Source organism: Gymnogyps californianus, chromosome 11 (genome assembly GCF_018139145.2).
Source record: "Gymnogyps californianus isolate 813 chromosome 11, ASM1813914v2, whole genome shotgun sequence".
NCBI classification, from domain to species: Eukaryota; Metazoa; Chordata; class Aves; order Accipitriformes; family Cathartidae; genus Gymnogyps; species Gymnogyps californianus.
Window position 1 is genome coordinate 20,837,228 of NC_059481.1, and position 20,068 is coordinate 20,857,295.

A 20,068-nucleotide genomic window follows, 5' to 3' on the forward strand; every position below is an offset into this window, starting at 1 on the left:
TGGCCTTAATAAACCTTCCTCCAGGGATGTGTTGGTCTGACCTCCGGAGAAGGGGGTTTCCCTTTGATTTCCACCCCGCTGACGGTCTACCCCTTATGGCTGCAGTGAGCAGGGCTCCATGCGAGAACAGGACTTTTTAAATTGTGCCAAATTTTTCCAAAAAAATAAATCTGCCTGGTCTCCTTGTGCAAACACCGCCCAGCTCCATGTTTCTACCTGGCTTCTGATGTCTTGGGAGGCAGCAGCAGCCATCGGTCAGCTCTGCACACATGCCACGGCCTGCGGAGTGGTGGAAAACAATAGAGGTGCGAAAATCAGCTCAGCTTTGCCCAAAAACTGCCCTGAGAGCTTCAACTGAACCCAGGAGTGGAGAAATCCCCTGGGAGAGCCGCGGTGGGGAGCGGATCCAGGCCCCGGAGGTGCCCAAGCATCGCTGCCGCCCTTGCTACCACGTCCAGGGTAGCACACATCCATCTCTGCTACCCTCCTGCCCCCCCAAAATAAACCCAAAGGGAAGCCTAACCCCAAAGGTCCCACCGCACCAAGGGCTGGGGCAGCTCCCGCGCAGGCTCCTGACGTGGCTCAGAGCTGCTTGGAGAAAAAACAATTTAAAAATTCAATTAAAAAAAAAAAAAAAGTCCTTCCCACCGAGGCTCACACTTCAAACCACCATTTGTGTTTGGACATTAATGACCTTCGCGGGTGGGGAGGCGGCAGCCGGGATGAGAGCCGGCGGGGAGGGAAGGGAGCCCTTCGGTGCCCTGGAGCTTTCCCCCTTTCTTTAATTTTTTTTTAATTTAGGGGAAACTCCTCAGCGCTGCAGGAGGGATTTGCGGGCCCGGCAGCACCCCCAGCTTTGGCGGTGTGCTGCTTGCTGTCATCCAGATGTGGGCACGGTTCAGGAGGGAGCCCTGGCAGCCACATCAAAATCCGTTTGCTTTGCCGGGGTACGGTGGGCCGCTGCTGTCCCCTTACAAGGACTTCGCCGTCCCCATGGTGAGCGCCCGCAGCGAGGACCGAAACAAGCCGCCGGTGAGCATCTCCCTTGGTGCCCCCTCGGCCGCCCCTCGGGGAAGCCCCAGTGCCAGAGGGAGGGGTGGGTTTTCAGACAGACGGGAGGATTTTGCAGATCTGGGCTCTGAGGAGCAGCGCGGCAAACAGAAGGAACCTCCCAGTTTGCAGAGACGTCGCCGAGTCCGCAGGGGACCGGCAGAAGCCGTCACCCATGTCTCTCCTGCGGACCAAGTGCCTCCACTGCAGAGGATGGGACTGGGGCTGGGGATGAGGATGGGGCCAGGGATGGGGATGGGAATGGAGACGATGACGAGGATGGGAATGAGGATGGGGCTGGGGATGCCGATGGGATAGGGCCAGGGATGGGGATGGGGGCTGAGCTTGCCTGGGGCAGGTGCTCAGCACCAGGGGAATCACAGGAGAGCGATTTTGGCAGTGGGCAGCCGGCCAGGGCACGTACCCGACCCACAAGGCTGCACCTCTGCGGCAATTCGGGTTCCCCAGGGCCATCGGGGTCCTGCCCCGAGCCGCCCCAGCTCCGTCTTTCATTTCTGAACTGCCCGAACCGCTGCCCACAAAGCCAACGCCGGCAAAGCAAACAGCCTTTATCTATCATCTGCCCCGTATCGCAGCGCGTTTGCTTTGGAAGTTTGTTTTATCACGGAATTACTTTAAACTGTGCCCTTTGCATGAGCCCTCTCACTGAAAAGTCAATAAAACACAAAGGTGGTATTATTTTTTTGTCTTCCTTTTCTAAAACAGTTGGTGAGAGGCGTAGCAGGACCCGGGCAAAGTCCTCCTGGCACCCCCAGCCGCGCAGTGGGGACCCCCGATTTCCAAGACACTCGAGCCCAGCACACTGGAAATGTTGGAGCCGATTCAGGTCAATTAAAGTTGAGGTTTTTATTGAATTAAAGTGTGAAAGTAAATACAGCCAGCCCAGTATTCGGTCTGTTATTTTTTTGATGTTAATTCATTTTTTTTCACCCCACTCATAAATGTGATTTAAAAGGTGGTAGAGATTCCTGGGCTGGAGGAGAGCCGGGAGATGGGTTTTGGAGCTTGGAAAGGACGCGGACGGGTTTCTTGCACCTGGGAAAGCGTCGGCAGCAGTTTGGACGTGAGGAATAAAAGCGCTTCTGGCAGCAGCAGCCAGGTGAAATCCAGTAAAAGAGTCGGGGAAGGAAACCTCATGGGATGCAGCTGCGCTGCAGCTCAACATGCCTTGGCTGGGGAGTCCAGGACGTCTCCACGGCTGGCCGTGCCCCACGGAGGAGATGGCCTTCGAGCTCCAACTGGGACCAAAAAAACCCTGAATTTGCTCCAGACAGCGCAATAACTCACGTTCAGAGAGGAGAGTGCAGACCTGGGTACAAAACCCTTTGTTTAAAACAGGCCCTAAGGCGGGCAGTGTCCCACCAGCCCAGAAATCACCCCATCCCAGAGCAGAGGAGGAACCCGGTGGGACCTGGAAGCATCTGCCCCAGGCAAGGCGCTAACCTGCTCTCCATTTTTAATGCCTCTGAAAGATTTTCTTTCCAAAAAGCTCTCGAGTGAGGCTGGCTGTGCAAGCGGAGTATTTTTAGCAAGTATTCATGCGAAACGACTTAGGCTAATAATTTGCAATGTAAAGTTAGAGCTTCAACAAAAACTCAGACTAAGCAGATTTGGGGTCAGCGAGTCTTTCTTGCTAATTTTGCTGAAAGGGACCGTACAGCCAGGGCCAGGGGAGCTGCGCGGAGGCTGGAGCCGGGCACTGATTTTTCAGGGCAATAAAACCCCACTGTGCCTAAAGGACCAAAACTTGAAATCCTTCCACGCACTGTGACTCTGCAAAGTTACATATAAATATTTAACCTGTAAATAGTCACATCGAGCACGACGGTCACCGAAAGTACCGCGCCACCTTTCCCGGACGCGCGCTTCCCCCGTCTCCTTTGCCTCTTTTCACCATCATTGATCCTTGAGCAAAGAAACGAGCTGCTGGGAGCAAAGTGCTTTTAGAAAACAGCAGTAATAAATCCAGCTCCCCCGCCCCGTTGCCTCTCCCTGAAGTTTCACGTGCAATTTAACTCCAGCGACTGATGAACGTTCATGAACAAAGAGCCAAGCGCAGCCTCAAGATGCCCCAGCTCGAGGCTCACAGTGAATTTTGGCCGTTCCCCCTGACAGCCCACGGGACAACCAGGCTCTCCAATCCACCCCACAAACGTCCCTACCAGAAGGAAGGACCAAGGCTGGCTTTGCAGGTCCCCCCTGATGTTCACCTCAGCCCCTCCTGTTCATCAGCTCCATCTTCTGCAGGAGGACAACCCCTGGGGAGGGTCACTGCCAGAGATCAGACCCCGAGGAGCACCGGGGTGGGGACATCGAGCCCCCGACAAGCAACACGGGGTCGGGGAGCAAAGATACCTGAAGGGTGAGGATGGCGACGGGTCATCCCATCTGTGCTTCGAAACACGGTCCCTCACCAGTCACTGGTGGGAGACGTCCACTCCCGCAGCTCAGCAGACGCAAGGGGCCCCCAAAGCCCTCCAGAGCCACCAACCTGCCAACCGCGAGCCACGGGCCACGGCGAGCGGGGCCCAAGGTGGGCGAGAACCCCCCCCCCCCCCCCCCCCCCTGTGTGACCCCGTCTCTCACCGGGAGCCCCGGGAAGACGGGAATGGCAAAGCGCTTCCGAGCTTCGACTCGCCAGTTCATTCTCCGCGCGGGTGCGCGGGACCGAGCTCGCACCCGTGGGTGTCCGGGAAAGGTGGAAGGGTTTAAACCCAAGTGTTGAAGGGCTGCAAAGCTCTGCGTGGGCGGGAGTTCTATTGCTGTGAGCATGCCGGCGACCAGCATGGCATCTGAGAGGGGTTACGTACACGGGACGAACGAGGGAAAGAAGCGTCTCGCATTTTTAATTGTTTTCATGAAGAAGAGAAGCATCTCAATATATAGCAAACCTCAGCAGATGACTCTCGGTCACCACGTTCTTCAATTTCAGGATGACACCATCTCATTTTCTCATACCTTGTTTTTCTTACTGGACTAGAGGGAAACCCTCCCGGGTTTTCCAACACCAACTGGCTTCTCAGCATGAAGTAAACTTCTCTCCGAACCAAACAACTAGAGTAAACTGCGAATGAAATGTTCCAGCCCCGGAAGGGATTTTTGTCGGAGGCTGGGTTAGCACTTGCCAGCCGATGACTTCCACCTGGTCAAGCTCCCTACAACTCGAGCAGCAAATGCCGCTTATTTTAATATAAAATGGGTTTTATAAGGTTAGACTTTATCATAGACGGTTATAATTCGAAATTTAACTTTAAAATGGATAACTTCTAAGCTGCAAGTCCATAAAATACGTGGTCAGTTAAGATGTGGGGCCTCAAGAGTTGCCTGCAAGCTTGGTGTAAAACTCGCTTGTAATGCTGCTTGGACAGATTTGGCAGCTGAATCAGAACTGTGGCAACTGAGCAAAAAAACCCCAATACCAGATGGGTGCTTTTCATTAAACGGCTTTTTCCATTTACATGCATTCTGCTTTTACCGGCTGTTATGGGCTAAAAAGAGTCCTACATAATCATAAATGTTAATAAATACAGTATAAGTACAGGGCTTTTCCCCCCCTTCTTTTGGTACAGTTCTTTAGGGTTCATATTCTTCAAGCTCTTTTCTGCAGCCACAAATTCTAGTCGCCTTTTTTTTTCCTTTCCCTTGTGTGAAGAAACACTTCCGTAAGCCCTAAGATTCTTGCTTTGGGACTTAATTTTTACATAAAAAAGCCTCACACCAATATTGAACAACTGTCATAAAACTGGCAGAGCTATTAAAAATAAGTGCTCGACACAATTATTTTTACTGTGTTTTGAATACACAAAACATTACAAAATTATTCAGCCTTGTCATCGTATGCATTTTAAATGTATAGTTATGGATGTTTTCAGACAGCAAAAGCACTTTTCAATCTTTCCACGAGGAACAAGTCCAAAACCTCCGTTAGAGACGACCAGCTGCCCCGGGGAATCGCACAGCTCATCAGCGCGGGCAGCAACGGGAGCGTACACCAGAGTCTGACGAACGGATTTGTTTTCCCTTTCCCCAGAGCCAAGGTACGTGGCATTAAGTTTATTCTGGGCCAAAACACAACACAGAGGTCAAAACTCTTTGTAAGAGGGAGATCCTTTTACCTGGACTTACTCCCCCAAACTGCTTTACCTCCGCAGCTGTGCCTACACTGTATGAGAAGATACGGACTGAGGCAGACGACACGAGGAGCTCCGATTGCAAATAAAAAATCTTTATTGCATCTTAGAAGCAAGTCTTAAAAAAAAAAAAAGATTTTCCATGCACTGAATCCATCCAAGTACCTACATCCTTGGGACTGTCACCAAAAAACGATGAACGTCATAAGACATCGACTCTACACTAGCAGTTCATATTCCATACACGCGTAAACAAAGGTTATTTCTTCTACCGGAATAGCAATTACTCCATAAGATCCCTTCAAACATGGCAACAACCTAAGCGTCGGTTTTTCTCTGTTCCTTCACTAGTCTCCACTTCCCAAAGAGTAGGCAAAGTGGAACTGAGAGCAATGAGACGAAATGGTGCTGGAGGATACGATAGAAAAATATATTGTTCGCTGGTTTTTATTTTTTGTTTCTGCTGAGCAAGATATTTACAGGTAGGTAGGTCCCAACAGATCATCTGCTTCAATGACAATGTCCGTTCACTGTCTAAGTCTCAGTGTAAAGGGTTCCCTTTCTGGCTTTAAGGCACTTTATTTTGTATATTTTCTCTTACCTTGCTAGGTGTTAATTCATAGGGATCACACTTTCCTTGTATTCGGCCTCCCCATCCCCAGTTCCTCTTCGAATACCAAAAAAATTCCCAAGCTTACTGAAGTCATTCCAAAAATGTTAGAGAAATTTGGGAAAAAAGATTCATGAAAAAATATTTAGAAAGTAATCTTTGGAGATCATTTACTGCAAGTATGATGTACACTACCTTATCAGTGAGAAGATGCAATACATTCCTAATATATATATATATATTTACACACACATATATATATATATAAAATATTAAAATGACTAACAGATATTCAAGGAAAGGTCAAGAACCTAAAACAATGGATATTAAATAAATTAACGGTCTATCAGATACAGAAAAAAAAATCCCAAAACAAAACTAGTAATCCAATGTAATAATTGTTCCCATTAACATCACGTAACCGACTGAACGAAATGAACGCAATCGGGTGCAGTACACTCGGTATAGAAGATTTTTCAAAGTTCTCGTCAGGGATCTCTAATGGTTCGTTGTGTACTGTCGCTTTGCTGCAAGAGATTCGCATTTCCCATCCTCTTCCCCTCCCTCATTACGCTTCGGCATTTCTGGATCACATCATCTCAGCTCTAGACAGGACAGCGGTTGAGGATAATACACAGAACCCACCACGGATTCTTAAAACATTACGTCCATGTATGGACCAAATAGAAAAGACAAAAATTTCTACAAGGACTCATCGGATAGCAGGTTGTGCTTACTTTCTTCCCTCCCTTGAAGTCGCCTGGCCATAGTAAGTGGAAGTGTATTTTTAAACTGAAATAATGAGGCATTTGGAAAAAAAAAAACCTCCTGCAATTAATACCCTTATCATCGCGACACCGATTTGTTTTGTTCTAACGCAATTTAAAAAATAATGGCTATGCTTAACAAAAGAAGCAGAATCTTTGCACGGTAGCCGTCACAACAAAACATTTAGATACACCGTTTTGTCACTTGGCTTGCACGCTCAGGTCCCAATTTACAGAATCCCAGCAACGAAGACAGCAACGGAAAAGGTCGGAAACAATCTTTTGTTCATAAGGAAATTCTAATTCAAGTCAGATTTCCGCTGATTGGTCAGATAACTCTTAAACAATTTTTTTGTTTGAAGGCAAATATTGATCACAGTTTTGTTCAAAACCAAAAACACAACAACAAAAAAAACCAACGGCCTTGTTCTTCTCAAAACGAGCGCTTTGTAAGAAAACAACGATGATTTCTAAAATATATCCTGTGTAGTCTTTTAAAAGTGAATTATCAAAAAACATTTTTCCCAAAAATAAATTAGATAATTAAAAAAAAAGTCTTTTCCAGCATAGCTGGACATTAGGCTGTCCTCACTGAGCCATTAGTATTGCTGCTTTTCCCAAAATTTGGGTCATTTTTTTCAAACCATATTTCAGCCAGCTGTTGTGTGGACCCATAAGTTGAAGCTTTGGACCCCAAGCACATTTTATATTGTTTTGGATCAAGATTAGGGTCACAAAAAACAGGGTGATGCACATGGACTACTCCAATTTCTTGGCTTCGGAAAGTTTTTAAGCCAGCTTGAATGACTTTGTTAAATAGGTCTACGTCTTCAAGGCCCCAACCTTGGATGGAGACATCAAAGCCACCCGCTCGAAGAAGATCACCTTTGTAAATACAGGTAATACCAAAGCCATAGTTCCTCCAGAAACCTGTTTTCTGGGTGAAGGCAAAATGATTGTCACTAGGAACTTTTCCACTATAAACAATCTTTGGATCATACTGGCTAAAAATGATGGGAAAGTATACTTGTTGACCCAAAACTGTATTGGCTCTACACCGCTGGAGGAATTCTGTGGTAAACACTAAGTCAACATCACAGAAGAAAAGTAAAGACTCGTTCTGGAACTGAGAAGAGCCGACTTCCAGAGCCAGTGCCCTCGAGAACTCCCCCGACACCGGTAAAACCTGCATGTCAGCTTTGGGGTATTTGGAGTGGTAATCTCTCATCAGCTCGATCTGCTTCGCTTTGTCAGGGTTGGAGTTGGAATCGAAAAGCAGGACAACTAGCTTGACGTTCTGGTTTGGAATGAGGCACGTCTTTTCAAAATTCCCCATGAACCTTGCGAACATGTCAAAACGTCCGGAGAGAGGAATCAGGATGTTGATCTTCTTGTCTTTGAGTTCCTTCCTCTCTACTTTTGATCTGCTGAGCTGGAAGGGAACAAACATCTTCAGTGAGTTGGAAAGGAAAGACAGGGATCCAGAATCCTGGTTGATTTTGCTGGCCAGCTCTTTGGCATCCATCTCTTCGTGCTCCATAAACTGGATCTTGCTGAATGTCTGCTGCAAGTACGCGTGCCTCCTGACGGGGACGGTCATCTTCTTCCCCTTATGCTTTTTGTACAGAAGCAACAAGTCAAGAACGTACTCTGCTCCGTACATTGGATTTACTCTGCGATAGCCATACTGTATTTCCTTGAAATCGATGATCCTCCCCCGGGTCTTAGCGTTGGCGTTGATCATTTCCATGACCTGCATAACAATGTCATCCAACGCTTCACGCTGAGAAGAGTCCATTCCTCTCCGAGGGGGCTGCCCGTCGGCACCCGAATACAAATACTTTCCTGTAAGAAACTCCCACTCCAAGATTTCTTCCCGGTGGCGGGGCTGGAATCGCATGAAGGAGGGTGGCATCCCCAGCTGCAGGTCATCTTTGTGGATTTCTGTATTGCTGTATTTGCTCATCAGGACAATTTCCCGGTGCAGCTGGACAGTCCGGTGGCGCAGCTCTGCTATCTTGCGGCTCAACATGTAGCTGTGAAGTCTGTACTGGTAGGGGGGGTTCTTATTGGGGTGCAGCGTTATAGCTCTGTGTATTTTGCTGTTCCTCAGGTCTCGGATATAGCCTTTTTTGTTCTGCTCATAATTTTCATAAAACAGCTGCTGCATCTAGAAGAGAGAAAGGAGAAGTTAGCGTCTCAGCAGTGCTGGCCTTGTGAAAGTTAGCCCATGCAGCCCCCGCTGGGAGAAAATTCCTCCTTGCTCACAGGGCCAGAAGGCTTTCTGAATAAGCTGTTCTTGGTTTTAGGCACAGGTTGTAGCAATACCAGCTGCTATTCAAGGAAATTAAGAGGATTATTCATTGTAAACTGGTGAAAGAAACATCTTCCATGGATTTGGGATTACTACAGCCCATTCTAGAGATATCACCGTCGGCCAAACAACTGAGCACTAAGTAGATTGTAAGCTCATTTTTTCACAACACAGCATCACCACGAAAAAAAACCCATTCAGTGTTCACTATAAAACTCTTACTATTTGTCTGTTTCCCATGGGCTTTAATGATAATAATAAAGAACAATAAAAAAGGATACCATGTACATAGTAAGCGAGTATGACGACACCTTTTCCGTTACACCCAAATGCTGTTTAAGCATTAAAAATCCAGCTTGCTGAATGTTTTAGTCAAGATGCCAAACATGTTATCTCAAGTGCTGCAATGCAAAGCTACAGTTGCCTTGTCGTTTTAAAATGTCAACAGAAAGTAAAATGCACCTGAGATTCCTAGCAGTAGTTCCAGGAGGCAGGTGATACCAGATGTGTATGTACACTAGAATAAAAGCATCCTTAAAGTGGAAATTGCTATTTCAAAACAAGAAGATAGCGAGCTAAGATTAGATTCACAAGCCTGATGGAAAGCCACAACTTAAGAGAAGTGGACAAACCAGCTTTACAGTTTTCAGAAGCTGAAGCAGTAGCTGATATAATGAAAGGCATGTGCAAACCAGGATGATAATGTGGAAAATAAGCTGAAAAAAAATCCCAGAAGAGAATAAAAACCCTTCAAGGCCGAAGTTATATACTAGCCTAGACAATGGACATTTAAAAAGATCACGGGCTGATTCTAGGTCACAACACAAATGTCATCAACCTGCCAGAGGAGCTGACACAACAGCTTCATTCGATATTGGATCCAATCTACATTATTGGCAGCAGAATTTGCTATAGATAATAGTCAATAAAGCACAGGTAAAAAGGCTATAAAGATTAGCAAAGAGCTAAAATCCAAAAGACAAACAGAAGAGAGAATGACTCAAATATAATGGCAATTAAATGGAGCACTGAAAGGAAAATCACAGACACAGAAAGCCTCCCTTTAATACAGTGCGCGTGATGCTTCTAGCAGCTATTCAGACCCAGCAGAAGTCCTGTTTTATTAGGCCTTCAGTTGCATTTTTCCCATTATTGTGGACAGACATTGAATCTAAGGGATAAACTTACACTTGGATTTAATTGCCACTATCTTAACAAACCAGATGTGTGCATACTGAAACCTGAAATTCAGCGTATCACTGTGGAGAGCACAGGAGCAAGCTGCGTATACTTGAAACAGCTCGCGTGGATTTTAATCTGAACAAATGTAATTTATTTCAAAGGAGGGAGGGAGGAATTTCAGCTGGACTGAGAAAGGACAGAAATTTTTTTCATGGGTCATCACCAATCCTCCACCCCTTCTCCTTTCCTGCTCAAGTTCACCTTCTTGCCCACTCTCCCTCAAGTCATTCCTGCGGCTTTCATGCTGTCTGTGAGCAATTCAGGCCAGAGGCTGGCTCTTATTAGATAGATCCCATATAGCAACGCAGCCAAAGGAGAACATCTTGGCGATGGCGTCCTGGCAAGCCACAGATGAGCTGCCTGTCAAGATGTATATCCCTTTAGAAGTCATGCAAGATCTAAAAGAGTGCTACGGGCAGAGGTTAGTTGGTCTAATCCTATGTTCAGCAGAGTTATCCAAATTGAATGAACCTCATGCTTTCCTGAGAAGCATGTTTTTCCACTCACCCGAAGACTGTTCTTCATTTGTATCCCTATATTTCTTCCTCTACTAATAACACTTTATTTTTTTGTCCACTTTGAACCTCGCTGCTTCTGTTAAGGGCTCTAGGAGACCTCAAATCACACACACTTATGGTCAGTCCTGTAAGTAGAATTTATTACAATGGAGAGCTCACACAGCAAGAACAAGACCAGTCCAACACTGTCGGACCCACACGTATATTTTTACTGACTCCACTGATCTATCCTCTCTAACACTATACATATATAGAACTAGAAGTATTAAATGGGTATGGTAACAGATTTCACTGACGTTTTAACTACAATACAACTATAGGCACAGGCTTTCTGAGGAGTATTGTGACATCAGATAAAAATTCTTAAATCATGTCATTAGGCAACTATTACTTAAAGGAAAATTGACAATAGGACTTAATTTCAAATCTTGTTTTGAATTTATAAGAAAACAAAATCAAGACCATGCAGCCTGAATGCATTTATGCCAAAACTGCCATCTAGGGCATTCTGAATTAGCTACAAGAGGAAACCATGAGAAGCAGAAAGGCTTTTAGATTACACAACAAAGTTTTAATAGAATACCGATGGGTAGGAAAATGTTACGAAACTTCCCAACAGAAGTAAAGATATGAACCCCTAGCAAACGGCCCTAAATAAAATTAACAAGCGTATTTTAAAGCTCCGGCTTGCCATGCAGGAGTAACCTCTTAGCTAGGCTGGTTAACTTCTGAACTTTTAATACTACTATTTGCCTCTTCCAAAAACTAGCTAACTTTGAAAACTGAACTGAAAATAAAACATATCTCAGCACGACTTTACTGGTGCTTCAACGCAAAGCAATTTACAACTGAAACATCTATTAACGGCCACCTTGCTCCAGCCAAAAAGGTGACAACTGCAACAAACCCTGTGCTCCGGCCAACCCTGCAGTGCAACTAATGAGAAACACCACAGTAGCCAGGCTTTTATATAATCCTATTTTTCAGAAGAATGCCTTGCAAGGCTGGCACTTTCATTATTTTTCCTATGAAGTCTCCCCCTCTCCTACTCCAGCGTCCCTCTTGTCTCCTCGCATTCAGCAAGCTGCAGCAGGCACAGGACGTGCCAGCATCCTGCAGCCCTGATCCCCCATCTAGGAACCAAGGTACACCCCACACTGGTAGGAAACACACGGAAGGGTATCGGAAGGGGTTAATCAATTCCCTACAGAGGGTACAATGACTTACAAACTATTTTTGCACAGTGGCATGAAGTGTTGTAAATGAAGTCCAAGTGGCCAGCAGCCAACAGAGCGATTTAACCCTTCCTCAGCCAAGGTGCCTGCGGACACTGACCCAATGCCGCAGAAGCGCTGCGATGCCCATGGGCTTTCCTTCACGATAAGGAGCCCCATGTGGATTGCGTTTTCTCACCCACATCTACAAAACTTGAAAGAAATGAGCAGTTCCTTCCATACAGTTTGACAGCTCCACCAACACTAATTTGCTTAAATCATTAAGGCAGCGCTAGTCCTCGGTATCGGGTTCAATCACCAACAAGGGCAATGCCCAACTATCGCCCACCATGGCTAATGTAGTTTCTACCCCATTTGAGTCCAGAACACTATGCTAAATATTACCTATTAGCACACGCGGGCTTTTGACTCCACACATACTGGAAAGCCATAAGGAAGACAAAAAATCATAACTACCTCTTGTGTACATCATTAATAGGTGGGTGGGAGAAGAAGACAGAGAAAGTAATACCTGTAATTTATTTGTTCCTCCCACGTAGCAGCCATTAAACACACACGTGGGGAGCAACACAAGCCCAGAACACGCACGTCTCTAACAGACATTACGTGCAAACTCCCCCACGCCTGTTACCAGACTCTTGCGAGGTGAACTCTTGCAAACTCTTCTTTTAGTGAAACAGGTTTCTCTATGATTCTTTTCAAAAAAAGAACCTTTCATGGATATTAATTTTGCAATGATTATATTCTAAGCATGCTTTATTCTAGTGCAGAGCACTGAGAGCACAGGGATACAAAGAAGAGCTACTCTTTATTGACCACTATTTACTCTAGACCTGTTGAAGCCTTAAAAACCCTAATGTTCCCCAAACCATTGGAGACTGAATGTTTAAACTGTGGTACAGCTGTTGTGGGCACTACTGGCTCGTGTCCAAAAGACCAACTGAAAGGAGAGAGTGTTATGTTCTTCGTTTTAAATGAAGAAGTCTTTTGCAGGCCAAAAAAAGTGTACTGGAGAAAATGGACTTTAAAAATAAGACCAGTTTATGCAGAAACTGGCCCGCAGCCACGGATTAGCCCCCAAGGGCTTTCTCTCACAGCTCCAGATTGTACTACCACAGCCCAAAAAACGCAGCCCCACAAGTCTCATGAAAAGCAATCATGGACAAGACATGTTGTATGGCAGGCTTCGAAATACCCAAGATGTGCTTTAAATACAAAGCCAAACTAATTAAAAGCTCGAAAGATGGCTAATGTCACCTAGCGCATGAGCACCTCAGTTGGGAGGAGATGAGCATGCAGGTCCCTCTCCGCAGCTGGTGCAGAGCTGTTCTCCTACGGGAGTAACGTGGGTGCCGGGACAGCCCTTAGCCGGCCCCACAGCTCTGCTGCCAAAACTACGCAGGACACTCGCCCCCATCTCCTCCTCGCTCCTCCTTCCAGAGACGCAGTCGTAGCGGTGCAAGGAGGCAGTTCCTGTTGGTTGGTTGAAGTGAAATGAAAGATGTTTTGCACCCACGTTCCAAGTAACTGCATGAAATAATTGTAGCTGCACTAACACAGCTTTGCTGCTTTGGAGTGATTAACCAAAACAGATCACTAGTTTTCTGTTTTTTAAATCACCAATATAGCTAAATGGATAAAATATTTTGCATGTGGACCCAATGGAAAGGAGCAGCGGGTCTTAGTTTACTGCTGACTTGCCTATGATGGAGGGGGAGACTGTAGTGACCTCCCTGGATACAAACAACTCTGTGTATTCAGGGTTCTTGTTAATGATGATCTTTCCGTTTTAAATCCCGATGCTTTATGTGCGATCCCACAGCTAACCACTGACATGACTGAAGTCACTCCTGGGCAGAGTTATTATGGTGGAGACAAACACAGGGAAGTAATAGATAAACACTCTTTTCTAGTGAACTTGGCCACTCATTCATCCCTGTGACCTCCTCAGTTGCCACTACAGGAAAGGACGCAGGAAATGCCACTTGGCGCTGGGAGATCAGACTTCCCTCTCAGCTGACAAGTGAAGCCCCGAGCTCTGGAGCACGATTAAATGATGTGATTCCTCAGATGAGTTACTTCTCACACAAATTTCATCATGTACCACTGGTTCGCATTTGCTTTGTTTCATAAATTAAAGAGGGGCAAGAAAATCAGCTGGACATCCTGAACAGCCAGTACTCAAAATTTCCATAACAGACTGCTAGAGAAGCAGAGGCAGATCCAGCTGTGATATACTGCAACCTCTGAGTGCAATAACTCCAGGCGTGCTCTGAAGCAAGAGGTTTATTTTGTACAACACAATTGCCTCTTCTTATATGATACTAAGCAAAACAGTGCCTGTCTCACTCAAGAGCCTCGCAGTGCCTTCTGCACTGCTCTCCTCTCCAAAGTGTTCAAGAAAGGAAGCCAAGTATCTCAGGCAAGTTTCAAGCACAGCAAACTCAAGGTCATTGAATTCGCAAGGAATCTGTGAATTAGGAGAGTTACTGCTGGAGTTCAATCTTTTGTTAACAATACCAAGTAGCTGTTTAATTAAACAACTGTCCTTCTCCCAACCCTTTCTTGTTTAAGCAAGTAGAAGAGCTTAAAAATTACTTATTCATTTACAGTTTCTCAAACCAAGTAGCCCTTAAAGTATTCCCAGCTTGGCAACAGAAAGAAGAAAACCTGCAAAAATGAATGTGTCTTCAAAACTGGCTTTGTGTACTTCACCTCTGACCTTGAGCTTGACGATCTCATTACCCCAAACCTACACGTGGGAGCAATCCACAGCACTTGGGAACTAACTGAGATCCTCCAGCTACAAAGCAGAGCAGAACTTCCCTCTGCCTGGCCCTGTGTTAAACTGAGCTTCGTCCTCCTGGTCTAAACGAGGATACAGGATCCTGGTCTCCTCTTAGTCAGGAAGCGAAATTTCCTTCCTCAGGTCTCCTCTATTTTGGATAAGGGGGACAAGTTGAATCAGACCTGCTGTGTACAGAAAAGAAAGACTAGTGCAATCACATAACACTCTCAAAAGAAGATAGTTGCTCATTTAGTGAAACATCCTTCCCCTTGGGTGTATCTGACACACAAACTACACAGGTGCCATTGTACACTCTATGAAGCCGGGAACTGCTTCTCTAGAGACACATATTTATGTTTTTAAAGTATAAACCAGAACATAACCTGAAAGCATTTTGTACCTTAGGAGTAACCAGATAAAACAGAACGTGCCATTTTAGGATATTTAGATTTAACTGTGCAAACCTTAGGAGAGCTGGATGCAATTGTGGGGTTTTCTTCCAAAAGGTTCTGATTTACCAGAAACAAAAACAAATAAAACACCACTAAATATTAACAAATGTTCTATGCTACGGCTATTAAAGAAGCAGAACATCGTAAGTGCTAATGACTAATTATCATTGCTATTGCTTGAGAAAGTGTGCTCAAAATTTGTTTCTAGCATAATTTCCAAATTACAAGTCCTGTTCTGCAGGACTGCTGTTCTGCACATGGCTCTCCCTTGCTCAAGTTAAGGCTTTGACCCACGGGGCAAATGATTCAGCAATTCCTCTCCAGCAGAGAGGGACTGCCTCTGTCCCAGATCCAAACAAAACCAGGAATACAGTGACTTGCCGCTGATTTGTTCATTTAAAGACCAGACTCAGGGATGATGCCAAATTACTTGCCCACCGAATATACTGCGTCTTGGGATTTCTCTTCCTTGTTGTCAACTCCACACTTTTAGACTCTGCAGTACAGGCAGAGTACAAGAAAAACTTGACTTTCATTATAAATTTCAACAGGCCCATGAAAGAAAGACCCACAGCCTTGGAAGTCTGTATCTGTTCTTTCTCATGCAAAGTGTTAAGATTTCAGAGGAGCAGCACATGACCCTTCGAGGGTAGTTTCTTGGAGATGATGAGCAGAAAGCTTCTGACACCCTGGAAAATAATTTTTTTGGGTGCTGGAAACAGAGTTAGAGGGATGCAGTCTGCTCAGAGCAGAGACTACAGAAGAGAAGACCTCTTCTGGACTGCTGCGTGATTTTCCACCATGTGTTTCAAGAGGCAGTAATGTAATCATTTAGAAATACTTTTGTCCATGGAATTCAAAGATTCCTATTTGGGAGCTACTTTCCACATCCAGTGGTTTTGTAGGAGTTGCGAGCCATGATGGATGATGAGCCTTTTTGGTCCCAAAACAGTTGGCAAGGCTACCACAAGCTGCTGCTTACAGGGGGGTGGAGAAGAAACCCTCTGCTTGGAGAAACTTCAGATGCAGCCTAGGCATCCACGCATCATCCCAACACCAGTCCAACATCAGAAATAAAGCCAGAGCAGTGTAGCCTCTCTGCCAGACTGGCTGGGGACAGCAGTGATTTTGTAGCACGCACCAGACCAGGTCTCCAGGTCTCTGCCAACAGCAGATTCTGCAAGAATCCTGGGGGAAGGATCGGCCCCAGTGGATCCGGCTGGAGGATCCAGCCCCCCCCAGCCTTGCTCACATCACCAGCACAGCTTTCTTTTGATGCAAGATGGTTCAGGAAGCCCCACTCCTGAGTAGGTACACGGTGCCCTACATGGAGACAATGTCACAGTAACAGGTCCAGGTTGAAGGACGGTACTGAAGCAGTCACATCAGCGCAAAGCTCTAAATCTCTCTGAGCTGTCACAGGAGACTACTGAGAATTTAATTAGGCAAAGATTTGGCCTCACAATAGCTACTGCTGCAGTTCTTCTCTGGGTATAAAAAGGTGGGGCGTATTTTAAAAAACAGATTCCTTTTCAAGACTTTTGGCACTTCCACCTTAAGCAGCACCGTTTTAGATGAGGAGGGACACAGCTCCCTTCTTTATGGCAACAGGCCATGCTTGTCATTTCTTTCTGATCCCTCATGAAGACTTGTGGCAGGAATACATCTTTTGGAAAGGGGCAAGAGGGGAGCTGGGAACACTGAATAAAATCACCAAGACAAGGCCAACTGCTGAACTGCCTGTGTCAAAGCTGTAGCCCTTTGAACCTGCCGTGCCAGTAACAGCCTCAAAGTGACAGAGCGTCTTTCATAACTGCATTTAGAAATCATCTGCTTTATGCTTTCCTAATAACCAATGGTAAAACCACTTCTCTGCCAGCAGCATCAGTATCGGCTAATGAAAACTGACAGAAAACTAGGAATATATCAGATTTCTGATTTCTCTGCTAGCGAGCCCTCCTCCCAGCTGCCACAACAGCCGTTCTCGTGAGTGCTGCTACGTTGCGCCTCTGCCAGGTGAGCAGCTGGAAAAAGGGACGTTGTCCTTAGCCCCTTCCAAATTGCTGGTGACCTGTCCCTAGGGTGGCAGCTGCACACCACCTCATGCTGGCAGGGATGTCTGAAACACAGAGCAAGCCAGCATTTACATAAACTCTGAGAGTGGGCTCATTCCATCCACTTGGCCTCGCTGGATCCACGTGGACATGCTGGATCAACGCTCAATTCCGCTCGCATCTCACGAGTGTCGCCTGGTTTGCAACACCATAAAGGATAAGGTGATGGCTGAATCGCTGTTGTGTTAACCGGATGGCACAGCCATCTCTCCTCCAGGCTTGGATTTTAACAAGTGCTCCAACATGGTGCTCACTAACTGCTTTTTCCAGGGTCATGCTGAAGACACCCAATACTTAAGGGGATTTAATACCCACAGCCCTTTAGCAAAAAGGGCATGCAGCAGCTCTGAGCTTGCAGGTGATGGGGAGCTCCATGGGAATTCAGCTGACTTCTTTCAGATGGAAAGTTCCCCCCATCTGACAGCCAGCCCTGTTAGTAATTCAGCACAGTTTGAAGGCCACTGGCCATCCCAGGTGTCCCCACTACCCCTCCAGCTCAGCAAGCTTAGGAAGAGCCACTGTGGCTGAGCACAAGGCACCAGGGCCTGCGATTAACTATGTATCAGCCCCCCAAAAGCAGAAAGCCATCCAGCGAGGACCACGATCTCCCTCTGCTCGCCGCAGCAAGGCTGCCTGCCTTTGTTGGCCGCTGCTGAAGGCTGGCCTGCTCCGAACGGGAGGGGAGCCGGCAGCACGAGGCAGCGCTGGGTTTCCTGCCCAGGACCAGTGTCAGCAGGACGCCACTCCAAGGCATCCAGCAACAGAGCGGGAACTCACTCCACGATCCTCTGGCTGCTTCTCCTAAATTAAGTTGGATTTAAAAGAACATCTCCTTTTATTCCTGTTGGTGGAAAATAAGAACAAGCTATGGAGTTCCTAACAAACTCCTGCAGAACTGGCACCTAATACAGACGTAACTAACAAACTCCCGCAGAACCGGTGCCCAATACAGATGTAACATTTGTGACACAGGCAGATGGTTTCACTGCTCCTCTTTCACCAGCCTGCAAGCTCAGATCGGTTCTTCATCTTCAATCTGGTTTTTCAGCCAGAGCCACCATTTCTGGAGCTGGTTTGAAGACCGTCTACAAGGGCCTGGACTCAATCACCAGCTTGTTTCACACAGGGAGCAGCGCAGGATGACAGCGTCCAGGGTTCACTAAAGCTGCACAGCATTGTTCTGAAGTGTGCATTTTAAACGCGTGCACATTTTTTTTTTGCCAAAAGAATTGTTTAATAATTGCTCAGAGGAGGGGAGGGAAATAAAGCCACAAACCCTTCTTTTATGTGGAGAAGCCCCATGTTTCAGTCAGCCCATGAGGATCCTACAGCTGAGCCCTGGCCCTGGGATAACGCAGCTTTAGAAGGCTGCGATGGTAAAGAGCATCGTGCGGTAACGCCGCTGCTGCAGACAGAATTTCCACAGTGAGATGCCATGATTGTGAAAGTGTTTTTCTTGCACTCATATCATTACCACACAGGACTTAAAGCCTGCCCACTATTCTGTGCTGAGTTTAAAAGCAAAATCTGCCCTTTGTCTCATCGCTGGAAAACATACGTACACCGTCCAGCGTAGATGTGGCACTGCCAAAACCATACAGTGACAAGGTCTCTGCCTCAAAGAGTTCTGCTGTCTAAAATACGTGTAATACACAGTAGTTTGGTTATAAAACATGCAGCTCCTTCATCAACGGGGCGATCAGCAGAGGAAGTTTGCCCATTCAGAGGGCTGATGATCTCTCAAGAATTTGACTTTCATGCTCTGTACATCAAAAGCCCCATAAGTTGTGCATTAATAGCTCTAACTAAAAAGGTCACCTATTTTTATTACTTGCTTCGCTGCAGCATAAGGGATAATATATTTAAAATAAGGCATGTTTTAGGAGAAGTAGCGACTTACTAATGCAAACTGAAGCCTCATTTTGATAGGGTTCGCAGGTTGGGTGCAAATTCAACACCCCAGAAAGAAGAGAAAAGCAGTGAAAGAAGGGAAAAGCAGTGAAAGAAAGGAAAAGCACAGCTACACGTGCACAGGTTTGGGACCAGCCCACTCCTCTGCAGTTTCATGTATGCTCTGAACTAGAAGAAAGGCAACATCTTTCTGTGCAGCCACAGCTTTTATTGTCCTCCGGTCAGTGGAACAACTTTCTCATTATTAAAACGAGCTGTCAGGCAGACTGGCATTTCCCTCCTTGCGGTGTCCAAGTTAGCCCGTTCGTTCAAATATGGTTAAAGATTTCACATAGTGTTGCTGGCTAACTGTATATGGTCTGAGGTTTTCTGGAAGTTTGCTGTCTGGCACAGTTTGGAAAAGTAACAAGCAGTGTTACTCTGCAGCGCTCTGTAACCAAGTGCCTCTTGCATTACACACAGTCTGTCAAACCAAGGGGCTCACCTCCGAGCGGGTGTGTTTAAGCTTTGCTGATGTACGCCATCCATCATCCAGCTTTGACAAAAAGAATATTCAGCTGCTGCTTTTGTAATGCCCTAAATTAAAGCAGGAGATGTGGATACCGATAAATGCAGTTATGCTGAATGTAAATGCATTAGCCACCATTAGAAATGGAAAGGAAGAAAATAAATTAAACACTGCCTCAAATATTCCCAGGCTTGGTGAAGGATTTGCTATTCACACAACACCCTGAACATTAGCCACACACACACCAAGAGTTTTTTGGTCCCTTTGTAGGGTTTTCTTTGTTCCTCTGCTTCCAACCTGGAGGACACTTTGTTCTGCTGGTTGCGACCAAGCTGCCACAGGTGCAGTTTCAGGAGAGCAGACCTGGCTCCAAAACTTGTGCCTGTAACCTGCAGCCACTGCTGCTTG

At 46.1% G+C, this 20,068-nt stretch overlaps 1 protein-coding gene across 1 annotated transcript in view; it reads right to left on the reverse strand.

Moving 5' to 3' along the window:
• Nucleotides 1–5,275: 5,275 nt before the first annotated feature.
• The window catches only part of CHSY1 (chondroitin sulfate synthase 1), a 79,433-nt gene continuing 64,640 nt past the window's right edge, over nt 5,276–20,068 (reverse strand). The window contains exon 3 of the mRNA XM_050903573.1: nt 5,276–8,748. Coding sequence (XP_050759530.1) covers nt 7,156–8,748 — 1,593 coding nt within the window. The 3' untranslated portion in view covers nt 5,276–7,155. The remainder of the gene's footprint in view (nt 8,749–20,068) is intronic.